Source organism: Barbus barbus, assembly GCF_936440315.1.
Source record: "Barbus barbus genome assembly, chromosome: 2".
NCBI lineage: Eukaryota > Metazoa > Chordata > Actinopteri > Cypriniformes > Cyprinidae > Barbus > Barbus barbus.
The window spans coordinates 16,665,972-16,681,660 of NC_136730.1; the positions used below are offsets into that span (position 1 = coordinate 16,665,972).

At 36.1% G+C, this 15,689-nt stretch overlaps 1 protein-coding gene across 1 annotated transcript in view; it reads left to right on the forward strand.

The window, feature by feature from the left end:
• Positions 1-15,689, forward strand: part of tub (TUB bipartite transcription factor) — a 32,749-nt gene that overhangs the window by 937 nt on the left and 16,123 nt on the right. The window contains exons 2-3 of the mRNA XM_079437984.1: positions 6,844-6,895; positions 11,832-11,994. Coding sequence (XP_079294110.1) covers positions 6,844-6,895; positions 11,832-11,994 — 215 coding nt within the window. The remainder of the gene's footprint in view (positions 1-6,843; positions 6,896-11,831; positions 11,995-15,689) is intronic.

Below are 15,689 nucleotides of genomic sequence, written 5' to 3' on the forward strand. Positions count from 1 at the left end.
TTATTTGATAATAATAAATGCTGTTGCTTTTATTTAATCAAAATTTATAACATATTATTACAAATATTGTTGTCAATATTATTAAAATAAAAAACAGTATATCTGAATATATAGTTTACAGCTTATTCCTGTGATGGCAAAAACTGAACAGTATACACTCTGAAAGCCTTCAGGATTAGTGATTTCTGAAGGAAATAAATTTTTTCAGTCCTAAAGAACAGCATTTTTTGAAATATAAATATTTTGATATTTTGTAACAATATACGTATATGTCTTTACGGTTATTTTGTTTTAAATTAATGTAGCCATTCTGAACAAAAGTGGGGGTTTTTTTTGTTTTGTTTTTTATCTTACTGATCCCAACTTTTGAGTGATGTGAAAATATATTTATTTATTTAATAATATTTATTTAAGTTGTTTGTTTATTTTTGTGAAGCCACTAAAAGTCAAGGCAGGGCAAATGTAAATCTTGAGCCTCACATATTGCAGATACAAATGCAGTTTGAATGTGTATTTTGTATTTCCTGATGAATTTTTGCTGATTTGCTTTGTGACACTTCTTGATGAAAATGTATGATGTTAAATTTGACAAGTAATAGAGTTTTCCCCTAATATAACCTGGGCTCATTTCTCATTTATTTTTTCAGAATGCTCTGCATGTATTTTCCTTTATATTTTTAATAACTTGTAATTTACGTGTGGTATGATCGGTGATTATCAGTGTAAATAGTAATAAAGCCATGCTTTTGATTTATGTTTGCTGCTGGAGGCATGACTGCTGCCTCTCAGAGGAGCCTCATTGCCATGGCTGCACTGCCTCTGCTCTCTCATTGGCTCTTGGTTGCTATAAGTTACAAGCCCACTTTCCTCCACTCTTTCTTTGAAAGATTACATCAGGGAGCACTTGCTGCTTGTTGCAAAGAGCTAAAGGTACCGCTCGACCTACCCTGGAGGGTCTAAGACTGTCTCTATGGGAGTGTGTTTTGATTGTGAAGATCTGCCCTCTCCCACACCCCAGTTTCCTGTGTGTGAGGTCTGTGATTGTGACCTGAATGGATCTGAGAAATCTAACAAGCTTTGGCACTAGAGGCGCTCAAGGGAACCGTAATGGAAAGAGAGGCATACATGAGTCATTTGTTTTAACTAAACCTGTAGAAAAGAAAATCATAAATTATATCTCTCACTTGTTTGTTGTAGTCAGTAGTGGCATTAAAAGTAGAGTGATTTGAACCTTTTGAAAATTCTTCCATAATTTAATGTCAAAATCTCTAAGACGCTTTTTTTTTTTTTTTTTCAGCAGAACAGAAAAGGATATTTCAGCAGCTCTTTACTTAAAGCCTTTATGTATAATGCATTATAAAAGTAGTTTTAATTATGCATTGTAATGCATTGTACAATCTCATTAATAATTGTAACCACAATTAATATAATATAACACTTATCAATTCATTGTTACACTATGCATTTTAAATTTGGCTATAATTATTTAAGATATAATGTTTTACAACGTAGGGCTGCTCGATTATGGCAAAAATCATAATCACGATTATTTAGGACAATATTGTAATGTCATGATTATTTAACCCAATTGTGAGTGGGCCATGTGACCAAAACTTTATATGAGATAGTGATACATATCAAATATATATTTCCTGTAAATAAGGTTGCTATGACATCTACATTGTAGAGACCAGCAAAATTTCACAATTCTCAATACCACAGCAGAGTATTAAGGTAACTATTAGTAACAAAGAAACAGTCCTCAAAATTATTGAAAATAATTAAACTGTCAGTAATAAAGGACAAATACGATAGAATAAAGATAGGCTACAAATGAAACAAACTGTGCTTTAAGGTTTTTTTATGCAAGTCTCAAGCAGTTAACAGCTTGACAGTTACTACAGAAATGAATAATCAAGTGTAAAATAAAACAGCATCTTTCACAGTAAGAATTAAACTTTCTTTGTTTCTTATTAAATTTACAAAAGTCCTTCACTCAAGAGCAGTGTGTGATTTTTGAATTTGTCTTTTGTTGTTTGATTAATATTAAGCACACAGTCGCAGCAGGAATATAGCCCGCTGTCACTTTAAGAGCCGTGCGGATCCAATTTACCGTTACACGTGTTTCTCTTTCACGCTTTTAAAAACGCGAATAATATACTTCAATAAATTAAGCACGTGCCATTTTGCAAAAGTCACATTACAGGATTTTACTGATTTGCATGTGAAATTGGGCTTTTATGGATGAACGAAAGCGCAGCACTGAAAAGGGGGACGAATGGGGCGCAATAATCATTTTATCTCGATTATTGTTTTTTCATAATCGTTGGAGGCTCAAATCAAAACTGTTTTTCGATTAATTGCATAGCCCTATTACAACGCACATCATGAATAATTCTTTATACCCTTTAATAACCCTTTATAATGCATTAAGGCTTTAAGTAAAGTGTTACCAATATTTTCATTCAGTGAAAGCCATGCGGTCCAGTGTTATCACTGGGGTCCAAATATCATCTTCAGTGTTCCACAGAGAATAGAAATTCATACAGCTCTGAAATGATACGAGGGTGTGAAAATAATGACATCATTTGCATTTTTGGGAGAATAGCCTAGTAATCACACATGTGCCTCCTTGACAAATGTCCACATCTCAAACCGTTCTATAGTTCTTTGCATACTAAACACATACTGAACATCTGCACATACTGTAAAGTTCTGTGTTTGTTACTGGTGTTTCTTAATGTCTATGAAAGTATTTTGTTTTTTTTATTTATTTTCCTGTAATACCGATGACCAATCTTTTTAGCATTTATTCAGATCGGAATTGGGCAGAGATTTGCCTTGCAAAAGGCTGATCTCGTTGATAACACACTGCACTCTTGCATATTGTACCTTAGAGCTATGGTTGAACAGTTGAATTACTCATATGTGAAATTCAGGCAATGATTTCCATCCAAAAAAGAAAGTAGGTCAATAATTAGAAAATCAGCAGTAGGGCGATTTTCTATTAAGTGTCTTGCTTTCAGGCAGACTGGTAATGCAGCAAGATCTGGATCTTTGCCTTCGTGATGGTAGGCAATATTCTTATATTTGACACCCCCTACAGTACTAAAGGACTAGGGAAACAAACAGCAGTGAGCACAGGCAGTGAATGTGTCCTTCCCTCATGTATCCCTCAGTCAGCAGCGCTGTTGGGCCCTTCACGGCTTTTTTTTTCCTTGTGTGATGAGCATATCCTCCCCTGCAGATGGGGCTTGCTATGAAAAATGTATTGAGCTTAGAGAAACCCAGATGTAGCTGAGGTTTCCTCAGCTGGACCCTCTGCATCACAAACACTTATTTCACAGCCTTTGCCAGTTTATTAGAGAGCCAGTGTGCTCTGGTAGGTCACAGACCCTACATGGACACACACACACACACACACACACACACACATACAGAGCTCACTGGGGGTTAAGGACCTTGTTATTCACAAACATGGAAAGATAAGTACCATTGCCTGTTTTCCATTTGAACACTGTCATGCTAGTGTGCACTTACATAAACGCATGCTGTTTTTTTAATACTGCCACGTCTGTCCGAATTTTGCCCTGATCAATCAAATGTCCTCTAAAAAAAGTAGCAAATTCCAATGTTAAGCTTGGAAAGAAGTTAGACTTCAGAGTTTATATCTCGCATTTCTGACTTTTGTTTTGTCTGAACTGTGTGATTAAAAAGTTGCAATCACCTTATTTTTTAGTCTATGGTGAAAACTGGATTGCATAATCGATGGATAGTTTCAAGTTTGCTTTTTTCCACTGTCAAAAATGTCCTTGGAAATGTTTTAAAAAAAACAGTTTGAGGCAATTTTCCAAAGCCTTGATCCATGTAGAGTTTCTGCTTTCGTGTTGTTGTCCTGTGACACACTCAGTGAATTGCAGCGTATAAGAGTCTCATTGCAGGCGGAAAGAACTGAGAAAGAAAGGTGCGGAAAGCTGTGGCGCTAAGAAGAAAAGACTTACATAACTCTATAGAAATTCTTTAAAGCTATCTCAAAAGTGTGAATGACCTTCATTCTTGATCTGTGCAGTAGAGTAGTGTAAAGAAATATGTAATCATTCCTACTGCCTAAAGCAAAGTATTCTGTTATCACTCACTCTCAAAATCTTTTTTTCTCCATGCAATATAAAAAAGCAGAAGAAAGGTGAACTTAATTTAAGATATATTCTCTAAAAACAAGCCTTGTCTGATGTCTTATGCAATTTAGCTTCTTGAGTAAATCCTATTTTAAGATTTTTGCTTTGTATTTTGTTTGGATGAAGGAAAATTTGCAGTTAAAAGTACAGCATGCAAATCAGCAAATGTTAATTTCAGATTCCATTACACGCATACAGTTAAACGCCCACATGCTTATACACAGATTACACACACACACACACACACACACACACACACAAAGTGAATTGTCACTGTCGTCAGTGAAGCTTGATGGTGAGGGAGAGAAATTCTACTGAACATTGCTGTCAGCTGTCAGAACATATCAATTTATCTCTCATTCCTTGTTGACCCTCATTATACTCACTCTGTTTATGTTATTATCTGCCAATCTGATGGGAACTGACACCCTTGACTGGTAACATTAAGCACTTCGCTTTGTGTGTGTGTGCATTTATGTATTTTAGCTTTAGAAGGGAGTTCAGAAATGTGTGCAAATAAGCATTGCTTTTTCTGTATACTGAGGTTTGAGTAAGTGTGTGAGTTACCGAATAGGTGTCTGTATTTCTGAATGAGTGTGTGCTCGTGGGCATGGATCTTCGTGCCCATGTGCATGTGTGATAAAAATGGTGTCAGTGTTGCCATAGGAAGTGAGATTTCTCAGGTTTAAATAGGAAAGTAGAGATTCTGAGTTCTTTGCAGCTAGGCACTGGAATATCCATCCGAGTGAGAGAGGGAGAAAGAGACAGTAGTATAATCCTCCTGAAAAGACAAGCTTAGAGCAACATGAATTTCTGTGTTGGTCAAGGCTGGTTAGTACTGGTTTGGTTAGAAATATTTTGTAACTGTATGTCTGTCTTTCTGTCCGTTCGTCTGTCATTTAGAGCTGCACAATTAATCGTTAAAAGATCGTGATACTCATTGAAACATCGACACAATCTTATTCCTAAATGACAATAATTCAGCTATGTCTATTACAGCTGTTTCACATTGCAAGTGACAGCATAGTGTGAGTAGCACGTATTTTGTCGCTGCTCATGTTAATGAAAGAGGTATTCATTAATATAGGTAGAGACAAATATGCACTGCTCACACTCCGCTGTTGCTTGCGATGTGAAGCAGGCATTAAGCCAAAGACTTAGCTATCAACTGTTGGGTTAATATAGCAAACCTTTGATGGTAAGATCATCACAGTCCATCATTCAAAATTGCACTTTTATTTAGAACTGTTATAATGTATTTAAGGCCTTTATGTACCTGTTTATTGCGATTAAAATCGGCATACGGCACAAACATTTTAATGATTGTTTGCTACGATAATGAGTTTAATCACATTATTTTGATCGAAGTATTGCATTTAGCCTACATGAGATAAAGTTTATTATTTAATATTGACAAAATCCTATTATAGTCATATTATAAGGGTACATGTAAACTTACTCAGTGACTCCTTCATACAAATATTTTTTTCTAATAATTTCAACTGTGTGTGTGTGTATATATATATATATATATACACACACACACACACACACACATTGTCAAAACCTCTAGTAACCTCAAGTCTGTCTGTCTGTCTATCTATCTATCTTTTTATCATTCTATCAATCAGCCTATCTGTTGTTCTGTCTGTCATTTCATCTATTTGTCTAAATATTTATGAAAATGAGTGTCTGATTAACATGTTTGTTTGTGTTTTATAATGTCATCAAAGAAATGAGTGAATGCCTGTGGTGTTCTGAACCAAAACCACTGTAAATCTTTTTTAATGATTTCTTTATTGTCTAATAGCATCCAGAGCTGAGCCAAATCAACACGGATAGCAAAGTTTCAGAATTCTTGATTTCTTTACAGTGTTTGTAACTGCATCTCAATACTCTGATTGATTGTAAAATACGTTCCTATCAAATGGTAAAACCAGCACCCTGGTTGTGCTTTACAGATTACAGCTCACAAATCCTTTTCCACACCACCCTTGATCTGTCACACTTCTTCTCTCTGCATGACCCGCCACAGCCACAGAGGAAGCCCTCTATTGCCATTTAATAAAACAGCTTTTGGCTCCGCAATAACAGGCGGCAGAAATGCATAAGGAGGTCTGGAGTGAATGTGTCATAGCTGATTAAAGAGAAGGAGAGGAGGGACAGGCAGAGCACAAATGCCTCACCAAAGACCTCCCTCCTCACAGGACCTGAAAGAGCACAATGAGTCATATACATGATCAACACAGCAGCACTGTCTGATGTGTGTATGCATTTATATACAGTTTTGCCCATATTTTAGGTTTAGTGACTAGTAATTAGAGAGCGATGGTTGTGATTTATTTATATGATAATACTAGAGTTGCTTTTTCAATAATGCATGAGCTAAGATATGTTTAACACTGAAGAATTATGTCATATCCTGCACAGCAGAATTTTTACTGAGAGACATGATTTTACTGAGTAAGGAATTACATCTGTAAAGATCACCTTTGGTTAAATCATTGATAGGTTATATTTTTCTTTTACTGAATGCTTCTCTTGACTATCTTTGTATACACAAAAGGACCTCTAGTATGTTTGATTTATATCTCTGTTGGTGCTACTCTCGCTGTGGCACATCTTTTTTGTGAGGTTTCTCCATTAATCTTGTTTTGTCCTCCTGCAGCACCTTGGATGATGAGGGCACGAACCTACGACAACAGAAGCTGGACAGACAAGTGAGTATTCTTTTGGTGTCTTTTCACTACTGTGCACAGAAGGTTCTGCTCAAAGGAAATGGGATAAATTAAATAGAATGAACAAAAGAAAAAACAGGCAGAAACAGAAAAATGAGAGAGAAACCATTCATTGAGGAGTCGCATCACGGAAACATATTCTCAAGACAGTTTAAAGAGAATGTCTTTGATAAGATTCCATATGCCAGCAGTCCCTTTGCCTTACGTTATGAGCTGTTACTTCAATAGACTTGCCCCAGAGAACTTTGAAAACGTATGCCAAGATTGATTCTTTCAGTTAGCCAGACTTGTTCCTCTGTGGTCTTCATTAGTCTTGTGGTTTGCATTGGATATGCTGATAATCCTTTGTTATTATTGTACTCCGCACTAGACTCTAAGAACAACAGATGGGTTCCTTAGAAACCCTCACCAAGTTTTGGGCAGTCCATGTTAGTTCATCTGTGATTTAGTTATTCTTTGCCACAAGCAGTTATTTTTAAGTCAGGGTAGATAGCCTTTCAGGCAGCGTGCTAACATAAAGCCCCGTTGTGCCACAGGCGTCCCGAGTTCGAACCCCGACTCGAGGACCTTTCCCGATCCCGCCCTCTGTCTCTCTCCCAATTAGCTTCCTGTCAGTTCTGTTCTGTCCTATCATAATAAAGGCAGAAATGGCAAAAAATAAGGATGTTTTTATGAGTAAAAAGTTCAAAAGAACAGCACTTGTTTGAAATATATGATTAGTTTTTACAGTTTGAATGTCTTTAATTCTGATTGGCAATGTGTACATGTATTGATATTATTACAGATGTCCTTCAGAGTCATTTTTAATAGTCAGTAGCTAGCCATTTTTCCAACCAGAAATTGAATTTCATAATTTAACATGAAGTGTAGTTCATAATTCAACATGATTCCAAATCAATCTTGAAAACTTGTGACATCCAGTGAAATACTTGCAGTTAGCAGTATTGAGATCAGGGTGTCAGGGTTATTCATACAGATTTGGTTGGTTTATTCTCAAATATCAGACAGATATAAAAAGATTCAGTGACGCATTCTCAAAGTATCAGAACTATAGAGCTGGGACAGATTCAGGGTGTTAGAGGAGGTAGAAAGAGCATCCGCCTCACCGTTGAAGCCTTTTTTCAGAGAAAACTGACAGCTCAGAAATTTAGTCTGTCAAAGACCTTCTTCTCTTCACCTATCCAAAATGTCTAGAGGTGAGCTGTAGATGGGAGATAGGATTTTAATGAGCTGCAAACATTAGGAACGCAAGCCTCCATGCTCCTCACCTCTGCAGTGAGGGAGTTTGGAGGATATCTCCTTGAGGGTGCTTTGCATCTGTTTGTCTGCTGTTGTGCTGTAAACACCAGTGGTTCCTACAGCTGGACAGGGAGATGAGCATAATTTGCTCCAAATCTTGACTCAAGCCAATAGGTTTAGCCCACAGTGCTTGGCTGCTCTTTAATGAACCTCCCACACTCTTCACAAGACCATGAGACCAAATTACCATGTTTATTGCCTGTCTGCTTTGCATAATAACCTTGAAGGAGCCGAGACTGAAATTGCTGAGCATCACCTTAGCCAGCCTCTTTGTGCTCTCTATGGCCTCAAGAGGCTTTGACCACTGCATTTCAATGAATTTGAAGGTGCTGCATGAGCGCGTATTCCGAACGATCTGTTTTGATGATACTGAAAATATTATGGCTTATTTGGCAGAGCTGTTTAGCATCAGCTCTGAGAACAGAGAGCACAGACGGTGAACGTGTTTAGGCAATGTGTTCGCAGATAAACAACTTTTTATTAGAACATCAATATGGAGATCTGTGCACACTGCACAAAGGCATGTTTCCCTAAGCAACAACGTACCGCCAATAGAACGAGCTTTGTATAGAAACCCCTGAGGGAGATGCAATCTTGTAGGAACATGAAGCATTATTAAAAACAAGAAGGACTGTGTATTGACACAGATTGCACAAATCTATTTGATTCTGATTCACAACCTCTTGATTTGCTTCTGATTTTGATGTGGTTTTGATTTGTTTGCATACATCAGGTACAGTGCATGTCAGTTTTTCTTAATGAAAACAATCTCTCTCATTGCTGTGCATTACTATAATATTAAAGTTTAAAGTTTAAGATGATGTTTATTTTTAGTTAAAACACTCCAATAAAACGAGTTGTTTAATCATTTAAATTGCATATAATCCAGTTTTATATAAACTTTTTAAATGATATAATTGTTGTAACATTCTATAATGTACATTTTCATGACAGTTTTATTCAAACATAGCTATACTATACTAAAGTATTTTTCAAAGTTGCAAAGAAAACAATTATTTGAGTACATTTTACAGGAAAATACTATTTCAGTCTTATTACTTCAAAATTTCATGTTTAATTCACATTTAATATTACTTGCAATTTCTTTGTGAAATTTATTATGAATTTCTGGGTGAAATGTGTTTCTACACTGATTTATTTCTGTAAAAAATAAATCAGACCACTAACGAGTAAAAATCAAAATAATTTTTAAGTTGACTTAAGTTAATCACTCCAAAAAGTGATAAGTAGACTTAACTTAAAAAAAAAATGGAGGAAACCCCTTGCCTTAACATTTTTAAGTAAATAATCATTTAAAAAATAAGTTCATTGAATTGTCAAGTTCACTTAACTTATTTTTTTAAATTATTATTTACTTAATAATTTTAAGGCAACGGGTATCCTAAAAAATTTTTAAGTTAAGTCAACTTATCACTTTTTACAGTGTAGTTATTTATATGAGTTATTTCTAGTGTATTTCTTCTAGTTCAGTAATGAGCATTAGACATTGAATAGCTTTCCTAAAGTTAAAACCATTTATTGATTTTGTGATATTTCATTGTATTTTGTGATTAAAATTAACATTATGCGAAAGCTGAAACTTTGTTTCCTTTCAAAAGTAGCAAAGCACAAAGTTTATTGTGATTATTGGATGGTAGACACATTTTTTTCATGCATCCACAGACAACAGCACAGACAAAAATATATTTTTTGGAATTTAGAAAATTGATATTGGTTCATCAAAATGAAGATTGAAAAAAATTGATTCATCAATATACCAGCCCTAATGAAAATTAAGAAAAGGCTTAATATATGGATTTTTATAGCAGTTAATGGTGTGTTTCTGCTTACATAATCCGTGATAATAGGTTCCTTTCTCGCTTAAGGATTTTCCATTTGCTACAGTAGCACAGGGGAGGGTGTTTTTCTGCCTGACTGGACAGACCTGGTCTCAAGCCCACTACACGCTCAAGGATTCCTTTAATGTTTAATAGACTCCAGCACAGGGATCTCCCCAGAACTCTTGGCTATAGCTGTTCATAACATCAGGTTGCTGCGAAAGAGAAGAATGCTGTGTGGGGAAACCCATGCTGGGATGAACATGCAGTCGTATGTGAAGGGAAGGCATGTTGTAGTGGCTTTTTTTAGCTCGAGGACGCTGAAAGTTTTATGAAGAAGCAACACAGTCTGTCCACTCCTCCGTTCTGTTGCTGTTGAAGCTCTAAAATTTCCAAGGTTTAAACATTATTTCAGTGCTCATCTTCTTCTTCTGACTTTGTTACTTATTCTTGTCAAGGATGAGCCTCGTTCATTGATGGAGAGGAGAACCAAGGCTTAAAGTTAGTTTTTACATTGTGAAGAATTGAATGTCTTCATTAGAGCAAATGTCTTAGAGTGACATGTCAGACTACTTGGGGTCAGTTAGAGCTCATCAGAGATTTCTCAAGGGAAAATTATAGAATGGAAATGCTGTGAGTCGTGGAGATGAGTGGTTGAGAAAATCACCTATTTAGTTGCCCTATTTATGTTAATGTTTTTGAAGTCACTTATGCTCACCGTAATTATTCATGTGATGGCAAAGCTACATTTTCAACAGTCATTACTCCAAGATGTCAAGTGTCACATGTTCCTTCAGAAATTTTAATATGCTGATTTGATTCCTTAAGACATTTTTCTTCTTATTATCAGTGTTGAAAACCAGTTGTGCTGCATAATACTCAGTGTTGATTTGAAATTTTATTTTATTTATCATTTATTTGAAATCTTTTGTCACATTATAACTATCTTTGCTGTTACATTTGATCAATTTATTGACGTGTGTGTGGTGTACATTTTTATTTCATATGTATGGTACTAATCCTAATCTTTTATTTTGTATATAATGGATATTCAAATGAACTACTATAATGCAAAATTTTATGATTTGCATAAGGAGTGACACTAAATAACAAAATTAATTACACAAGCATTAAGTATGATTATTATTATTAAGATTTATTTAGCTTATCAGTTGTTTAGGTTTTCAGAACATGCTGCAGATGCTTTTCACATCCATGCACAGCAGTATCCTTCTGTGGTTACGTTTTTGATAGATTTGAATTATTTATATAGAAACATTACAAAGGAAAAATGCATCCCTGAGGTTAAAACATGCAGTGCATGCCCTCATCTCTAGCTATGTTTTTTTGCAAAATAAGCTGTGGCAGATGCACAGAAATACAGACGCAGTGCCATGTACAGTGAAAAATAATAATGAAAATACTTGCTGTAACTACTAGAGGCAGTTCTCTCAGAAATAAATATATTTTGTGCCAGTTATTTGTTCCCACATTTTCACATTTCACATGTTGACTTTTCATAACAGACATATGTATGCTTAAAGAAAAACAAATGAAGTTACGTGTAGTCATTGATTGATTTTCTCTTCATACTTTGTATTTACCGTATTTAAGTGATCAATTTGTTACTCTGTTGCAGTTATTGAACATTATTGATTTTTAATTATATATTTCACAGAGTACCATCGTACAAGTAAATCTGCTTTTAAATACTGTATTGTAATGTACACTGACTGCACACTAAATATCGCATGCATGTGTCTGTTAATGTGTGTTTGTAGCGAGCTTTATTGGAACAGAAGCAGAAAAAGAAGCGTCAGGAGCCCCTGATGGTGCAGTCTAATCTGGACGGGCTGTCTCGAGTGCGCAGGACCCGGCAGTCGGAGGAACAGGCTCCCCTTGTGGAGAGCTACCTCAGCGGCAACAGCAGCACCATCTACCACGGTACAAAATACAGTTCAAAGCCACATAGCAAAAAAAAACTCTCCTAATATTTCAAATAACATAATGCCACAGAGACTCAAGGGTCACGTTCACTCTCGAGGGCATGAGATGTTATTCCAAGCTGTCATTATGCTGACATACCAATATCGACCCAAGCTGCTCAAACAGAGAGGCTCACAAAGGCCGGTGATTGAAAATGGAAATGCTTGTTTGCTGATTGTTCGGCAAACAATGCTGCCATTCTTCGCACTGCCAGCGGTACTGGCTTAAGTTACTCTATTGATCTCTATCCCAGACTGCTCAGTGTTAGATAAACCCTTCCTACAATGTCAATGCAGACCTCAATCGTCTATATTAAAACATTTGCTAATGTCAGGGGTCTTTCCTATGAGCTATGAGAAGCCTTTTCTTCATTTTGGCCGACTTGTGAGCTAACATTATTCTTAGTCGTTTGTGCTGCATTGTCATGCCATGTTTCTGTTTGGCATTATGGCTAAGCTGCAGACAATAAAATAGCAGAATAACACAGGCAATCACATTTTTTATATGTGTGTTATAGATTTACATTATAGTATTTAATGACTTCTTATGTACCTTGTTAGTTTAAAGCCCTTTGCACCAGCCTTATTTTAGTATTGTTTATATAATACTATTGCAGTGTTTATTAATATTTTGAATTAGCTTCTTATTCTAATATTTTATATGATCAGTTTTAATTGATGTTTTGTCATTTTTAGGATTTTTTTCTTATATTTTTGTTTAGCTTGAATTATTTCAGTTTTAGTAATTTTAATACTTTATGGATTACAGCTTAAACTTTTGTTTTGTCAAGGCTTTTTAGTTCAGCTTTATTTTAATTTCTGAAAACTATTTTTAATAGTTTTAGTTAGCAGTAACAGCACAGCTGTGCTGTAAGCAGTCTTTGAATGCTTATGACATACCGATGCCTTTGATGAAGTTCTGACTGTGTCAGAAGTTTAGAGTCACATTCCTGATCCTACATCTAATGAAGAATCAGTAGGAGTTTTTTACAAGCTGAGGGACATCTTCCATTTTTTTCAGTTTTCACGATGCCACACATTCTGTCAATAGTTTAATTGGTACTGAAACCAGAACATTCCCATAAATCATCATTCAGTTGATGTTGATAATTTGACACCGGTGCTGTGGGACTGTTATTTTCCTCACAGGCTTGTCATGTTATGAAAGAGAGGAATGCCTGTTGATACTAGCGGTATCCAGTATTATGAATAATTTACCCTGTTTCCCTTAGTGTTGTGGTGTCTCATCAAGGAGAGAGCACATTTGGCACTCATCCAGCGTGAGCTGCAGTGAATTGTAACTGTAGTTGATTATGCCATGCATATTATTCCCTTCTTTGTACATTTGTGTTTGTCAGGCCTATTGGATGATATGAAGTGGCATATATACTATACCTCAAGGTGCATTTGCAAAGAATATTTTTCTGCACATAAATGCACTAAATGCATGTACACACACACACTCACAAAAACAGAATTGCTGAAGCAATGTTATTACATAAAATTATAATTGAATGAAATTAAATTATTTAAAAAAAAAATGAAATGAAATTATAATTAAATTGATTAAAATGTCATAATTTTGTCATATCCTGTTCCAGGAAAGCTAAATAATTGGCCTTTGTGTGATTATAAGGTTTGATCATTTGTATGGATCAGACACAATCCTTTGAGTCTCGCTCAGCAAAATGAACAAATCTTTTTTCGAGTCTTTTCATTCATTTTACCAAAATATAATTAAAATGTTACGTGTTACTTCCCTAACACGTCTACTACTTATGCAAACGTTGATTACACTACAAACAATACAAAACTATAATGCTATTATAAACAGAAAAGATAAATCCATTGTTTATCTGGGTCTTCAGTCTATGATTAGGTCACCTCATCTGACAAGTCTTCGGGTTTTTGGAGTCATTTGTTCATCACATCACAAAAACACTTTGGAAAACTGAGTCGTGGCCGAGTACCAAAACAAACTTGTAGCCAATCAGCAGTAAGGGGCGTGCCTACTCATGATGTGGAGGAGAGAGTGTTCAGTGCACAGGACGGACATTAACCGAGCTGAGTGACAGAAAGATAGAGATGGCGGATAAAAAAACAAAAGAGGAAAATGTCTGCAGAACGATACGGCAAGAAGTAGGACTCGTGTAAATATAGGATCAGCTTTCCAGCGCTGGAGAGAACTCAAGGAGCGGAAGGCCTATGATCAGATACCGAGGTTGCATTGTTTCATTTTGATAGGTGAGTAACACCGTGTCTACTCTGGACGCACTGTGCCGCAACAGCTAAAGTCTGCCTACATTGGACGCGATAAAGCAACCGTTTGAAAATCATTTGAAATTTGTGTCAGCATGTCATAAATAGAACACGGCAGCAGTTTTCCTTCAGAGATTTAACGCGCCACACAGCATCCAGTGTAGACAGCATCACTGATTATAATTACTTCTATAGTATTTTGTCACGCTGCTCGTGTCTGGTGTAGCTATCAAATTAGGGGCAAGACCCTTTTTGAGTAGGGGCGTGTTTGTTGTGGGGATTTCAAATATCAACTTTGGCTACTAGAAATCGCTCACCCCACCTTTAACCAATGCAGGCTGAGCTGGAAAGAGAATTGATTAGTTCATCTCGAGTCTTTCGAGTCGTTCGTTCTTGTCACTTGACGTGACAGCATTGGATAGAGAAATTAGTTAATTTACAAGCTTCTTTACGAACGGGTGCCTAGTTATTATTATTATTATTATTAATATTATCATTATTATAATTATTATTTACTCTTACAGTTACGTGATATGCACACATATAATTATTATTTACTCTTACAGAAGCGATATGCACTTTCATGAGTGCATAGACTGATGAATCCTCCCAGATGTGTTGTTTAGGAAAGCACAGCAGTTCACGGCCTTGAAGGACAGTTAAAAGAAGCAGACTGTGAGAAGGAATAAATTTTTTTGAATTCACAGTTGTTCTGACAGCCACCGAATCCTCTTCAATTAAAATTGCATCCAGGGGTGTATGGGATCAGTGGGATATTTAGTTTTTTTGTGCTTGTATCCGTCTTCTGTGTGTATGCTGAAAACATAAGCTTTGTTTCTGCTTTGTGTCTTTGCTAACTATTTTTCTTCTCCTCATTCAATTTAACCCTTTTCTTTATTTTCCTCTTGTTTTTTTTTGGTTTGTTTTTGTATTCTCTTACACTATCTTCTCTGCACCTGTTGGCTCATCCTGCAATTCCTTGTTTAGTACAAGAAGCGGAACAGGAAGAAGTTAAAGCCGTAGCAGAGGTTCAGGCCCCTCGCTCGACTAAAAAAACCAAGCCGCCTACCTCCACTCCTCAGACTGGCAGCGCCAAGAAGGAGAAAAAGGGCAAGCACAAAGGTCAGCTGAGTAGCCTGTTAACCATCAGGCCCAGCATGTGCACGGAAATGTGTGTGTGTGTAGGACATTTGTGTCATCCAGTGGTTCGATTTGTGTCATGATCAGCATTACCTGCACTGTACAGAGGAAAAGACTGATGTGTCACGAGTATGCAAAATAATTAGTTTGTTCCTTTATGAATGTACACGACTTTTCAAAAGTTCAGGATCAGTAAGTTTATTTGTTTATTGAAAGATTTTTTTTTTATTTGGCAAGGACACATTAATTTGATCA